Source organism: Pan troglodytes, chromosome 6, assembly GCF_028858775.2.
Source record: "Pan troglodytes isolate AG18354 chromosome 6, NHGRI_mPanTro3-v2.0_pri, whole genome shotgun sequence".
Lineage (NCBI taxonomy): Eukaryota > Metazoa > Chordata > Mammalia > Primates > Hominidae > Pan > Pan troglodytes.
Window position 1 is genome coordinate 163,369,404 of NC_072404.2, and position 15,040 is coordinate 163,384,443.

General features: G+C 43.2%; 1 protein-coding gene across 1 annotated transcript in view; it reads left to right on the forward strand.

Moving 5' to 3' along the window:
- The window catches only part of CNTNAP2 (contactin associated protein 2), a 2,300,337-nt gene that overhangs the window by 2,095,746 nt on the left and 189,551 nt on the right, over nt 1-15,040 (forward strand). The window contains exon 20 of the mRNA XM_063815738.1: nt 10,946-11,079. Within this exon, the coding sequence (XP_063671808.1) occupies nt 10,946-11,079 (134 nt within the window). The remainder of the gene's footprint in view (nt 1-10,945; nt 11,080-15,040) is intronic.

Genomic DNA, 15,040 nt, shown 5'->3' on the forward strand with positions numbered 1-15,040 from the left:
TGACAGGCATGAGCCACCATGCCCGGCCCAGGGGTGTATTTTTACTTGTAATATCCTGGGCCATCTTGGTCGTCAAACATACATTAAGCCAGAGAGGATCTGAGTGCACCTAAAATTGGCATCCTGAGGAGAATATGCAAATGGGCTTGTGACCCTTCAGCAGTGACCTCTGAGAGACATCTAAGAAGCCCTGGAGCGTACAAACTTGCTGAACTTGAGAAGTCCACTTCCTCTCTGAAAATGAACTCATACACCTTAGAATTCTAAGATCACTCTTTTTTTTTTTTTTTTTTTTTTTTTTTTTTTTTTTTGGAGATGGAGTCTCGCTCCATCACCAGGCTGGAGTGCAGTGGCGCAATCTCAGCTCACTGCAACCTCCGCCCCTCGAGTTCAAGCAATTCTCCTGCCTTAACCTCCTGAGTAGCTGTGATTACAGGCCTGCACCACCACGCCTGGCTAATTTTTGTATTTTTAGTAGAGACAGGGTTTCACATGTTGGCCAAGACAATCTCAATCTCTTGACCTCGTGATCCACCTGCCTTGGCCTCCCAAAGTGCTGGGATTACTGGTGTGAACCACTGCGTCAGCCCTAAGATCACTTTTTTAATGAATAAAAATATTTTAAGAGCATGCAGGAACAAATCTCTCTAACTCACTTCCCATTGGAGCCAAAAATTTGGAGGCTCTCTCTCCCACTGCCCATTGTTTCCTGCCCTTCAGTGATTATTCCACTGTTATGGCATCTTAAAGAGCAAGAATTTTGGCTGGGCACTGTGGCTCATGCCTGTAATCCCAGCACTATGGAAGGCTGAGGCAGGAGGATTGCTTGAGACCAGTAGTTCAAGATTAGCCTAGGCAACATAGCAAGACACCATTTCTACCAAAAATAATGTAAAAATTAACTGGTCATGAAGGTGCACACTTGTGGTCTCAGCTGCTCAAAAGGCTGAGGCAGGATGATTGCTTGAGGCCAGTAGTTCAAGACTAGCCTGGGCAACATAGCAAGACTCCATCTCTACCAAAAATAATTTTAAAATTAACTGGGCATGGTGAGGCACACCTGTGGTCCTAGCTACTCAGAAGGCTGAGGGGGGAGGATCGCTGGAGCCCAGAAGTTGCTGGAGCCCAGAAGTGCAAGGCTGCAGTGAGCTATGATCACGCCACTGTACTCCAGCCTGGATAACAGAGCAAGACCCTGTCTCTAAAATAAAATAATTTTTAAAAAAAGAAAAAAGGAGATCAAGATTTTTCCCATGGGAGCCAGAACTGTTATTACTAACTTAATTCAGCTTGAGTTTTTAAAAAACAGTAAATTAAACTCCCTCTCTAGGAAATGCACTGTTGCTTAAAAAGATGGAGGAAAAAGTATGTTCCCTAGTATTTTCCCCTTCTGAAATTATTCCTAAAGAAATAAGCCAAAAGTCAAAGATTCATCATGAAGATGTTCATCATAATGTTTCGTTTTGTTTTTTGAGACGGAGTCTCGCTCTGTCGCCCAGGCCGGAGTGCAGTGGCGTGATCTCGGCTCACTGCAACCTCTGCCTCCCAGGTTCACACCATTCTCCTGCTTCAGCCTCCCGAGTAGCTGGGACTACAGGCGCCTGCCACAACGCCCGGCTAATTTTTTGTATTTTTAGTAGAGATGGGGTTTCACCGTGTTAGCCAGGATGATCTCAATCTCCTGACCTCGTGATCCGCCCGCCTCGGCCTTCCAAAGTGCTGGGATTACAGGCGTGAGCCATCGTGCCTGGCCAACATCATAATGTTAACTATGAAAATAAAAATTGAAAAGAACCTGAAAGTTCAACTTTTAGTAAAATAGTAAAAGAGGGAGTTGCCATTTTATGGAATATTATGTATCTATTAAAATATTTATGAATCGTGATTAATGATATGGGGAAATTTTATGTATGTTAAACCAAAAAAACATAAACAAGATCCAGCCTTGAATGTGAAATATTAGCTCCATAAAAAATATAGGGATAGGAAAAAAATGCAATAATGTGAACACAAAAGTGTTTGGTTGGATTGTGGATGATTTTTTTTTTCTCCTGAGCAGTACTTTTGTATGCATGTCAAATGCTTTAATCAGAAAGATGAAAATAGTAAGTAAAATCAGAAAGTGAGGATGAAACAGAGAGAAGTATGGAGCCCCTGGTCTTCAGGAGTTCATCAGTTTATTTCTCCTGGATCAGGGTCAATAGGTTTTTTTGACCCACTGATGTTCACTACCCACATGGACCAGCCTCCCACTGGGCAGATAACAACCTTGGGTTTCTTCTCAGGTCCCTCCCCAGGAGGAGGGCTCTCACCTGGAGACTGTCAAGAAGTTGGTGAACACATTCCCACACATACTTGTATTGTCTGCTCCTCAAGTCACTGCCACACTAAGATTTGGTCCTCAACTGTATTCGCTACCTCACATGCCCACTGCTACACATCCACCGCTGCTGTGCCCTCATCACCCGCCGCTGCTGTGCCCTCATGCCTGTGTGAGGACTTTCATTGTCTGCAAGGGCGTTGATCAATGGATTCTGTATTAATGGCCACCGTTTAATGAAGCTCACTTTGTGCCCAAAGCCATCCTGAATGGTGCCATGCATTAATTCCCATGAGCTGCACAACTCTATGAAGTAGATACTATTATTATTTCCTTTCTACTGATGACAACACATGAGTGCATGGAGGTTGAGTGACTTGCACACTCAGAGGATGTTGGGCCAGACTGGGGTTTCTCAGCCTGGGTGTCCGATTCCAGACCCAAAGCTCCCCACCGGCCGTACTCTCCAGGGCAGGCATCTCTGGAACTCTCAGTGTTCTTGGAAGGCAAAGCTGGGTGGGTTCTGTCTCACTGTTACAAGCCTATCCTCAAACTGCTGGTGAAAATTCAGCTTTTTCAGACTTCAAATACAACATGTTTTTATTATTTGAAGTTTAAAGTTAGGAAAAAAAAGGAAATCATTAAGAAAAAACATGAGTAAGGTCTACGCCAAAGTATCAGGAAAAAGCTACTAGAAAGTCTCCACTAAACACCCTGGCATCACTCACATTTCACGTATCGAAAGCTCTGCTCACTGTCCTCCAGAGCCAGCTGCCCCCAGCACCACCACTGCCCCTCAGACACTTGTGTTCCCAAGGTCAGTGTCACTCACCAGTGCTCCGTTCTTCCCTGCTTTTGTGGGTCACCCAGGCAAACAAGTCCTGTGAATTGAACTCATGGTGTCCTTTTCCTCCCCACCACTACTCTCTGAGGCAAATATCTTTTAATTCCCAGTAGTGTTCACATCATGGTGTCCATAGAAAATTATTATATTTGAATGGTACCTGGGTAAATGGATGAGGTCATGTTTTGGAGGCCACCTGCCCAGTGACTCCAGCTGCCATCCCCTTCTTCACGTCTGCCACGGTGTGAGGGGAGCCTTGCTCCTGGTACCCCATCACCCATCTGTGGGACAGCAGTGGGCTTCAGCTTGTTGGCTGGGAAATTCTCTCCCAATCCATCTCTCTGCTTCCAGATTCTCCCCCTCACCCCTTTTCACCACAGCCAGCACCGCCTGCCTTTATAGTGTGTCTTATTTTCTGTTGCTTGTAACAGAATACGTGAAACTGGGTAATTTATAAAGAAAAGGAATTTATTTCTTATAGTTATGGAGGCTAAGAAGTCCGAGGCCAAATGGCCAAACCTGGTGAGGGCCTTATTGCTGGTGGGAACTCTCTGCAGTTCTGAGACAGTGCAGGGCATGACATGGCGAGGTTAAGCTGCCAGCTCAGGCCTCTCTTCCTCTTCTTATAGACAGTCCCACTCCCATGAGAACCTATTAATCCATTAACCCATTAATCCATGAATCTATGAATGGATCATTCCATGAATCTATGAATGGATCATTCCATTCATGAGGACAGAGTCCTCATGATCCAATCACCTCTTAAAGGGCTCACCTCTCAATATACCCATATTAGGGATTAAGTTTCAACCTGAGTTTTGGAGGGGATATTCACACCATAGCATAGGGATATTGCTTAAAAGGGATCTTGTATAATGTCTTTATTAAACACTCAGTGGTGCCCCACTCCAGCAAAACCAGGAGAGACTCCCCAGTCCCACAAACTTTTAAGTTTGAGACCCACCAAGCTCATGGGTGAGATCGTGGCCTGTAGAGCTGGACCGTCTGGGTTTGAGGTCGGCTTTGCCTTTTGTCAGTTGTCTTGGGCAATCAGTTGGCAGCTCCATGCCTCTGTTTGCTCATCCATAAAATAGTGTCTCCCTCACAAGAGTGTTGTGAAACTCAAATGACAATATGCATGTGTCAACAGTTATTATTTCCCAGGTCCACGGATTCAATCTACATTCTAACACATATTCAGCACCCCCTACTCTTCCTTTTGAGAAACTCATTACCCCTCAAGCACTCTGTGGTCATATGTGCCCCTGACTTTATGCCTGCAATACTCCCTTACCTAGAAATGCCCCAACTTCCTCTCTAGCCAGACACCTGCCTTTCATTCTAGGCTGAGATCAAGTCCCACCTCCTTTTGATGACTTCTCCTTGCTTTAAACTCCTATTCCACTTACTTTCAATGTCATTTGTTTGGCATTTAATGTACTGTATTGTTATCTGTCTCTGTTATAAATATGCCCTGTCTTCCCAGAGAGATGAAAAGCTCCCAGCACTACATCTCCTGCCTACGATCAGTACCCTGTAAGTGTGTGCTGATGATAATGGTGATGACCAGGAGAGAATAAATCTGTTAAGCATGTTATTTGCTGCAGCCAATAAAAGAGCAGTCCCTTATAACTGCTTTAATTCACTTGGGAGATGAACATGAGACACAGAAGTGAAGTACCTCAGCATTTGAATAATATTTTATTTTAATGGACAAATACTAGCATTCTTCCTACCATCATTTAGCGGTCCTCTTCTGCTGTTATCTGAAAGGAATAAATACATCATTTAAATTTGATTATTCAAGAATATCACCATTACTGTTTATAGATAGTCACTATATATAAATTTAAAGTTCCAACTCATCTTTCTTTCTCAAAGCCAATAATTTCTGCTGCCATTAAGTGAAGCAGTTATAGGAATTTAAAATCATATTTACAAAGTCCAAGAAGGACAGAAAAGAAAAAAAGAGAAAACAATGCTGACTTTAATAGAGCTGAGGAACATAAAGGGGCCAGTGACAAAGTGACAGCAGAGAGGAAAATGTCCAGCGTTTTGCATAATTGCCGGTTCCTCCGACCTCTAGGCCTCTGTGTGTTTGTATCCTCAGAGCCACACACATATTGCCTGACCCATGCCAGGGGATGGGCATGGCTGTATGTGTTATAAGTGGACTCTACACTTGTAACCAGGCAGAAAGCCTATTTTCAGACCTTTAAAAAAAAAAGCTGTGCTTTGCACAGGAACTAAATATATGTGTTCTGAAGAAATGAATAAGAGATGAATCAAGACAGCTGTATATTTAAGAAAACTGGCTGGGATGATATGATGTCAGAGCACCAGAAATAAGGCAGAGAGTAAAAACCTAAGACAATCAACGTGTTTTTTCTGCGTGTTGCCAAACAACTGCCTGATCATCTCCGTCATTCCCAAACAATGGACTATTTTAATGCTATTGGGTAAAGGAAAAACCGAGTAAACACTGAGGGGTGGAGAGAGAAGCAGCTCAAGAAGTAGGAGCAGCATATTCAAAGGCCCTGAGGTAGGAGGAGATCGTATTTTCTAGGGAATAAGAGAAGTTCGTGGTAGTTTGAATGTAAAAAGTGACAGTGAGTGGTATGATTTGAAAATAAAGTAGCAGGAGGAATGCACATCAGACAGGGCATTGCAACCGCTATTTGGAAAGTACATCTTTATTCTGTAAAGAATTGGAAGGCTTTGAAGGATTTTAAATGACCCAATAAAATAATCAGTTACACATTTTGAAAACATGGGGAAGAAGACGGTACAGAAGCAGGGAGACTGTATTCATCTGTTCTCACGCTGCTATGAAGAAATACCTGAGACTGGGTAATTTATAAAGGAAAGATTTTCATTGACTCGCAGTTCCGCATGGCTGGGGAGGCCTCAGGAAACTTACAGTAATGGTGGAAGGGGAAGCAAACACGTCCTTCTTCACATGGCGGCAGGAGGGAGAAGTGCAGAGCAAAGGAGGGAAAGGCCCCTTATAAAACCATCCGATCTCATCACAACTCAGTCACTATCATGAGAACAGCACAGAGGTAACCACCCTCATGATTCAGTTACCTCCCACTGGGTCCCTCCCACGACACATGGGGATTATGGGAACTACAATTTAAGATGACATTTGGGTAGGGACACAGCCAAACCATATCAGAGACCGTTCACTCATTTATTCAACAAATATTTATTCCACTCCTACTGTGCATCAGGCACTATTCTAGACATTGGGAATAGTCATAAAGAATAGAAACAAAAATTCTTGCTCTCATGGAGCTTATCTTTGAATAGGAGAAGACAGACAATAAACAAATTGGTACAATCTATAGTATGTTGTGTGCTAAGAACTGTTATGGGGAAAATATGAGGCAGAAAAGGGAGGGCCTGGCCAAGGGGAAGGAGAGGGCAAATTCCACTTTTAATGAGGAAGTCACAGAAATGATCACTGAGAAGAGGACATGAGAGCAAAGACCTGAAGGAGTGAGGGCATAGCCATGCAGAGACCTGGGGAATGAGCATCCTGAACAGAAGAACCGGTGACTGCAAAGGCCCTTGGGTAGGAACAGGAAGCCAATGTGGATGGTGAGGAGTGAGCAAGGAGGAGAGTAACAGGAGGTTAGGTCAGCAATAATGAGGAGATCATATAGGGCCTGGTGAGCCATTGCAAGAAGTTTGATTTTTACTCTGAGACGGGGAGTTACTGGAATTTTGAGCAGAGGATCACTCTGACCACCGTGTGGTGAGGACACTGTGTATCTCAGGGTCAGAGGCCCAGTGGGATCAGGGAAGGTTGGAGAAAGGACAAAAGCTAGTATAATCCCAGCAAAAGACACCGGTGGCTTGGTCCAGGGGGTAGAGATGGAGATGGCGACAAGTGGTAAGATTCAGGGCATATTTTGAAGATCAAGCCAAGAAGACTTGGTGTCAGATGACACATGTCATATAGGAGAAAGAGGACAGTCAAGGCTTTTGGCAAGAATAACTGGAAGGATGAATTGGCAATTCACCGAAATGTGGAAAACTGCAATGGAATACTTTTGGGGAGAGAAGATGGATGTTCTGTTGCATATGTTATGTTTGGGGTTGCCAGTAAGATATCTGAGGGAAAATATCAAGTAGACAGTTTGTGAAAGAGTCTCCTCAATGCCACTGTGTCTCCTCAAATGAATGTGCTAAAAAGTTATTTAACTCACTCTTAGTAATAAACTACTCCTAGAATTTATTCATTAATTTTCAAATGATAATTTCACACTTCTTGACTGGAATATCATTTTGAAGATTGCTGATAAGTACAGGTGTTTCTGTAGGTTATTAATAAAAATATGCTATTATTAAAAACAAAGAGTCTGGAGTTCAAGAGAGAAGTCTGACTAGGGTATGAATGTGGTGTCTGATGGGCATACACCTTATTCAAAGGTCCTGCATAGGATAGGATTGTTGGAGTAGGTAGGTAGACACACGAGCAGGGCAGAAGAGGGTGCCCCCTCCCACCAACCACCAAGAATGTCAGACAACCATCAGGTGATGGTCAGGCAGTTGCTACACCGTCTCTCGCTAAAATGATAATTGGCTGCAGCTGGCACCTAGGAACGACAGTCTCCCAATAGATAGAAAACATCTGGAGCTGGTGATCAGCAGCTTCCCAATCAGATCTCAGGAGTTGGGCAAGCGGGCCCAAGCATGCACACTAAGAGGCAAAATGATGGAGTTTAACGGGTATATGACCTTCCTCCAGGAACACTCAACTGGAAAGGGGAAAAATGCCTCAAATGAGCATGCGCACTACTTCAGTAAACACCTGTGCATGCAGCCCCTCCCACGTGCTCGCAGGCCACTGCGCATGCAGACAGCCCGCCCCAAGGGAAGAATCAGGGGAGAAGAAACCAAACCCCAGAACTATGCCAATGTATAAAACCCCAAATCAAGGGCCAAACAGGGCACTTGGATCTCTCAAGTCGCCCGCTTGGCCCTCTTCCAAGTGTACTTCCTTTCTAAAACTTTTTAATAAACTTTCACTCCTGCTTTTCTAAAACTTGCCGCAGTCTCTCCCTCTGCCTTAAACCTACTTCTGCCCCTCAGGCCGCATTCTTTCCTCTGAGGAGGCAAGGATCAAGTTTGCTGCAGACCCTTTGGGATTTTCCTTCAGTAACAGGATCACCATGGAAACAGGCCTGAATACAAAAGAGAATATGCTTCAGGGCTGGTCTTTGGGGACTGCAAGAGTAAGGTGCCCCAAAACGAGGGGAAAAACAGGTAGAGAAGGAAAACCGAAAGAGTGTGTGCTGGAAGCCAAGTGTTCCCAGGAGGTGAATGAATTCTGTGCCGAGTGAAGATGAGGCCTGAGAGGGACAATTGCCTCTACTTCCCCAAGGGTCACGGGCCCAGCAGGAGACCGTGGAGCAGGGAAGACAGAAGTGAGAGAGAGGGCTCATGCTAAAATAGGGACGGGTTTGGAGGCAGCGAGTGTACCCATCTCTTTTCATGGGGTTCGGAGCAAAGAAAAGCAAAGGATAAGAGGCCTCACTTGAGAGTGAAATGAGGTCAAGAGCAGTAATTTTTAAAGAAGAGGCTGACTAAGACCCACCGTCTTCTGCAATCCAGGCAGAAGATGGTGCAGGTAAAGCACAGGTGAGGATGAACCAGGAGCTGTGTGTGGAGCTGCCTCAGCCAGGGAGCAGGCTCCCTCTGGAATTTACACAAGGACACCGCGGGTGCCAACAGAAAGCCTGTGGTTACCGAAGTGGAAAAGAGTGAGGGAATTTAGATAAATTTAGGAGACGAAAATCCAATCCACAGTGCTTAGTTTAAATGCCAGGGGCAAAGGAGTCTAGGATGACATTCTAAGGTAAAACTCAGAAATAGTGAAGGTTTGTTGAATTTCGTTTAGAAAACAAAAATAGGAAATGTAATTAGCTCTTCATTATTCTAACAAATTTTCCTTTGAAATCCAGGAACATGGCAAGTGTAATGTTAGGATACCTAAATAAGGAAGAGCACAGCATGTGTGTGTGTGTGTGTGTGTGTGTGTGTGTGTGTGTGTGTGTGTGTGTAAGTCTGGAAGGAGCTACTCCCAAGATGTTTAGAAAAATTATCTTTGGGTGGTGGGATTTCAGGTGACTTTCTTTTATTTTTTTTCTGTTTACTTTCTATGTTTTAATTAGCATGTTTTATTTTGTAACTTAAAATCAGAATATCAGTTTTGTTCCCCTAAAAAGGAAATGAAAGGTGACAAATAATCCATTAGGTGATTTGCAGTTGGTCAAATTCTTGCTAGATTGCTGGCTCCATTTTTAAGCTCTGAGATATCAACATGAAAATTCCAATTTGAGTAACAAATGAGATAAAATATTGATGTCTTTAAAACTCATAACTAAGATATAATATTTATGCTTGCAGATTAACTAAAAGCAGGATCTACATTGTCATATTAGTTATTTTCAATATTGTTTTTTATTGTTGGGACGAAGCAAGGAGGAAAAAAAGAATATACTGTTGAGGCAAAGTGAACTATCACTGAGGGCAAAAAGGGACTCGGGACCTGGGAAAGCCATCTTTCCTGTTGATTTGCATTTGATTAGTCTGTAAGCTAAAATAAAATTTATTACTTGGTCTCAGTGAGGCCACCCAAAATCTCATCTTTAAGAACTATGTTTGGCCAGGAGCATCGGCTCACGCCTGTAATCCCAGCACTTTGGGAGGCTGAGGCTGGCAGATGACGAGGTCAGGAGATCGAGATCATCCTGGCTAATACGGTGAAACCCCGTCTCTACTAAAAATACAAAAAAAAAATTAGCCCAGCGTGGTAGCGGGCGCCTGTAGTCCCAGCTGCTGGGGATGCTGAGACAGGAGAATGGCGTGAACCCAGGAGGCGGAGCTTACAGTGAGCCGAGATCGCGCCACTGCACTCCAGCCTGGGCGACAGAGCGAGACTCTGTCTCAAAAAAATAAAAACAAAAACTATGTTTATTTTTAATATTGTATGCTCATGATTCTTTTATATGCCCAATGTCACACTTTGCTGACGGGGTGAGAACATCCCTGCACTCTGCATTTATTTTTTTATTTCACATAGTGTTTCGTGGGACCTGCAGATGTCTCCTCCCTGCAGTCCTATATTGTATATGCTCTCATTCTTTGTGTCCAGGCATAATCCCAACTTGGATCATTTAAACTATTTGCATCTTCAACTTTGAGACGACAGTCACTGAAGTTCACTGTGGGCAGATTGTAAATATGTGCGAGGCTGGTGCTGTCAGCCAATATGGGTCAGTAGGCCTCTGAGCTCGTGAATCCAAATTCAAATATTGAATGTTATCTGTGGACATCAAGGGAGGGAGTAAAGTTTAACAGAAATTGGATGGGCATGGTGGCTCACGCCTGTAATCCCAGCACTTTGGGAGGCTGAGGCAAACGGATAGCCTGAGGTCGGAATTTCGAGACCAGCCTGGCCAGCATGGTGAAACCCCCATCTCTACTGAAAATACAAAAATTAGCCAGGCGTGGTGGCAGGTGCCTGTAATCCCAGCTACTCAGGAAGCTGAGGCAGGAGAATCGCTTGAACCTGGGAGGCAGAGGTGGCAGTGAGCCAAGATCGCACCATTGCACTCCAGCCTGGGCAAGAGCAAGACTCCGTCAAAAAAAAGAAAAGAAAAGAAAAGAAAGGAAGAAAGAAAGAATCTAAGAGCAGGAATCGAGGGGATGTGACATTAAAATGAAATTTAGGGCAAACAAATTACTGAGCTTTCTTTTTTCTTCTATAGGAAGCTTACAGATTCGATACAACCTGGGTGGCACCCGAGAGCCATACAATATTGACGTAGACCACAGGAACATGGCCAATGGACAGCCCCACAGTGTCAACATCACCCGCCACGAGAAGACCATCTTTCTCAAGGTATACATACATGTACATATAAATTACATATAATATCGCATTATAGTCCCTGTCCCTATAATGCTTGGCCATTGGTTTTGTTTTGAGGGGATAGAAGTAGAAGAGATGCTTTTTACACTTTCTCCTACAAGTGCATAACTAGTGAAGTAGAAATATATATAATTCTGACAAGGAAAGACAATGATGAAGTTGAAGACATCTTTTAGGGGGAAATAGAATAAATGTTTATTCTGTATAGTCTTTCTGGTTTTCCCAGTTCTAGATCCACATATCTATCAATTTACTGCTTTTATCCATTGCACCATCTTTCTTCGCCAAGCTCTCAGACATCTGAAACTTACCGTGTTTCCCAGCAAAGGTTATTTTGGTTTCTCCGACCTACTTCTTTCACTGCTCCAACACAATACGAAGAGCTGTATTTTTTCTCTCTCTCTCTCTGCAGAGCCTTTGTCTGAAAAATCCTCAAAACAGTCTTTCCCCAGAATCTCAGACTCTGACTGTGGGCTTTCAGCACACAAAGGGATGGTTTTATTATGACACTCAAATTTTATTTCAGGTTCATTGACGACCCCGGCCCCCACCACTGATTTTTACAGTGAAGAAACCAGCTTGGGAAACACCATGAATAAAACATAATGTGAGGAGGTCTCCCTGGGAGCTAGGCCAAGAGATCAAGGATGGGAACTGTCACTGCATTCTCTAGAAGGAGTTCAAAATAGATGCCTGTCAGGAGAAAGAACAGCAGGAGGACCCTGTTTTGTCAGTAAAGTGGAGTGTCATTTGGCAGGGGTTCAGCAGCCTCTCAGACCTCATTCTGATTCGGCTGGATGCTGTGGGAAGTTCAGGTTGCAAAGAAAAGGCACAAGCCCTATCTCTTTTGAGCACTGGTGGATGTCAGATTCATAACTTGATATGGAGTTTGCGCGTGGCCTTTAGCAGTAAATGCTAGAGGGCATTTTAAGGAAAGGCCTTTCCTAGGAAACTGACATGCACTGTTTCAGCTTACTGCACCATCAATCAAAGGTGGCATAATAAGGTTCTCTCATCATGATCGACAGAGTCCCAGAGCCCAGCACAGTGCCTGGCACACATTAGGGGCGACAAATTCTTTATGGAGTAAACCAAGCCCATCTTTAACCAAGTTTTAGTCAGAAAAGCCAGCAAGTCCAGGAGACAGATCGTTTTACATCATTTCATCAACATTGTCTCCCTCGGCTTTTGATTAGAGACTTTTTCCATTTTAAGCCACCCAATTTGTCACCTCTTTTAAAGAAAGTGACTTATCTTGCCATTTTACCATTGCGAAATAATACTAAAACTTAAAAAGACCTAAACAATGGCTTTTCAGACAGTATAACAGCAGAGACCCACCACAGCCATAGAATCCTATACAGTTAACCCTCACTCTCTGCCACAGTGAATTAGAGAAAGACTTGAGGAAGGGGAGAGGAGTGGATGATTTTTAAGACTTGGGGCTTTGGAGGCACAGAAAGCCAGAGATATAGACAATGGAGCAGCCAGAGACCTGCAGAGAATCCAGGGGATGAATGGGTTTGGAGGAGGGTCTGGTTCTATTGCCCAAGACTATTTTGGTTGCAAATGATAGAAAAGCAATTCAGAAGTAATTTGTTGGGGAAAATTCCTAGGGTAGGTCATAGAATTATAGAATTTGAAAAAGATAAAACCAAACTTTGGGAAGAGAATCTAGGGAGCCTGGAGAATTAAAACTGTGGACTAGAATACCACTGGGTTTCTCTCTCCCTTCCTTCTTCCCTCCCTCTTTTTCATTCTCATCTCTGCCTCTCTCTGAAGACTGGATTAATTACCTCTTACTGCATGCTCCATCTTTCACATATCCTAGGCCATAGTCACAGGAGTACTGGGCTCATGTCTTCCCAATTTTGTTACCAGAAGAAGGGGTCCTAGTTTCTTGACACTCATTTTAAAATCCCAGGGAATCTCTTATAGGCCTGGCTTGAGTCACGTGCTCACCTTGTTGGCTGGAAGGGGGAACAAAGACCCATAGTCCCTAATCACATCTCTTGATTCGAGTGGGGAACTTGGGAAACTCCCTCAAAAGAACAGAATGCAGTTCCAGAAAAAGGAAGGAGATAGGACGACAGGAGTGAAAACTTTGGATGCACAATTCCGAGGTAGGAGAGGAGAAAAACCTGGGAAGTGCTTCCTCGATTCCGCCCTAGGTTCTGCACCTGGAGATGTTGGAAGATCCAGCTCTCCCTCCTTCTCTGTCATGTAATGTAACTGACTGCAGTAAGATTTCTGAATGTCCCAACCCACGTGAGGGCAACTAGGAAAGATGTCACGGCCTGGGGAGCTCCAATCTCTCAGCCCAGCCTGTCCCATCTACCCTGGGCCCTGCCCACCCCTGAGGGCAAAAAGAAAGTAAAGATAGAGGTGGTAGAGGAAGACAAGATGTAGTTCCTCCTTATGGAAAAGCAGATCCCAGGGCTTCTCACTCCCATGCCCCACTTTCTTTCATGCAGGGAGGCCTTGCAGACGTGGAAGTAATTCGGAAAGTGCTTTGCAACACCAAAAAACACTGCAATTTTTTTCTTAAAACAATCTACAAATCCATCTTGAGAACTTCTACAGCCTCAACTGTGTGTGGAAAGAGATATAACAAAATGTTCACAGTGATCATTTATGTGTGAAGGGATTATAAATGGTTTGATTTCCTCTAGAGTTTTCTATTTCCCCATTTTCTATCATAAGCACATGCTGCATTTTTATAATCAAACAGAAATATGAAACAGCCATATATTCTCAACCTATTCTGGTAGCCCCAAGTTATAATAACATATGATAACAAAGGCATTTCAATAATTTCAAATTAATATTTATTTATTTATAGTCAAAGAACAAAAATAAGGCTAATGCAAAGATGAATGGTAGATCACAGTGCTGTGGAATGATGTCTTTGGAATTAAGGTGAATGTTGATGCATTTATACATGCTCAAACATATAATTTAGATGATCCTCATCAGTGTTTATGGTGTCTTTAAAAGCAGGTTTACTTTCGTAGCTGGGTTTGGCTAAAGCTAACATTAAATTAATCTGCATTCCCTCAGCACACACCCTGTGAAACAGCACTGAGCACTTGAGGGAAACTGACCTTGGATGAAATATTTGCTGCCAAAAGACAAAGTACCCAATCTCCACATAGATAACAGGGAACTGACTGTAGTGGTTATCAGACACCAGCGTGAACCAGAACCCATGGCATACCTCCAGTGGCATCATTGGTGAAAACTCACAGTTGCATCAGGGAGAATAGCTTAAGGCTTAATGCCAGTCAAAATATAAACAAACAAGGTGCAGCCAGAGAGCACCTGAAAAAGTCTGGCATGCAGTGAAAAATTATGTCAATTAGCATGAATCCAAAAGCGAAACATTCTAATCAACAATTCCAAAGCCTTGTGCAACTAACCCTTTCTTCTTCCTTTCCTTCCTTCCGTCTTGCCATCCATGTTTCTTTTCCTTCCTATTTTTTCCTTTCTTTCTTCCCAACCACATTGCACAAGGGATCTAAGGGGGTTTACAGGGAGAATATTAAATGAAATAGAGAGTTAATGGAAGTCACAAAAAGTAAGTCCGCAAGATCAGAGAAAATAGAACATGATTATCAGGTCACAAGGTCTTACCACTTGGATAAATTTGACTGTGAACTTCTCGGCAGCCAGAAGTATGCAACCCATAAGGATGAACTAAGCCAGTTCCTCTTGAGAATTGAACCTTTTGTTATTATATCATTTTTATTTTATTTTATTCCATGGATTATATTTACTGACATAGAAAATGCCCATAGCATATTCCACTTATACAACATCACATACACGATAACAGCTCACATGTATTGGTGCTTACTGTGTCCAAGGCAATGTGCTAAGCACTTTATACACGTTTTCTCAGTCATCACAAAAACTTTATGAAGTATGTGCC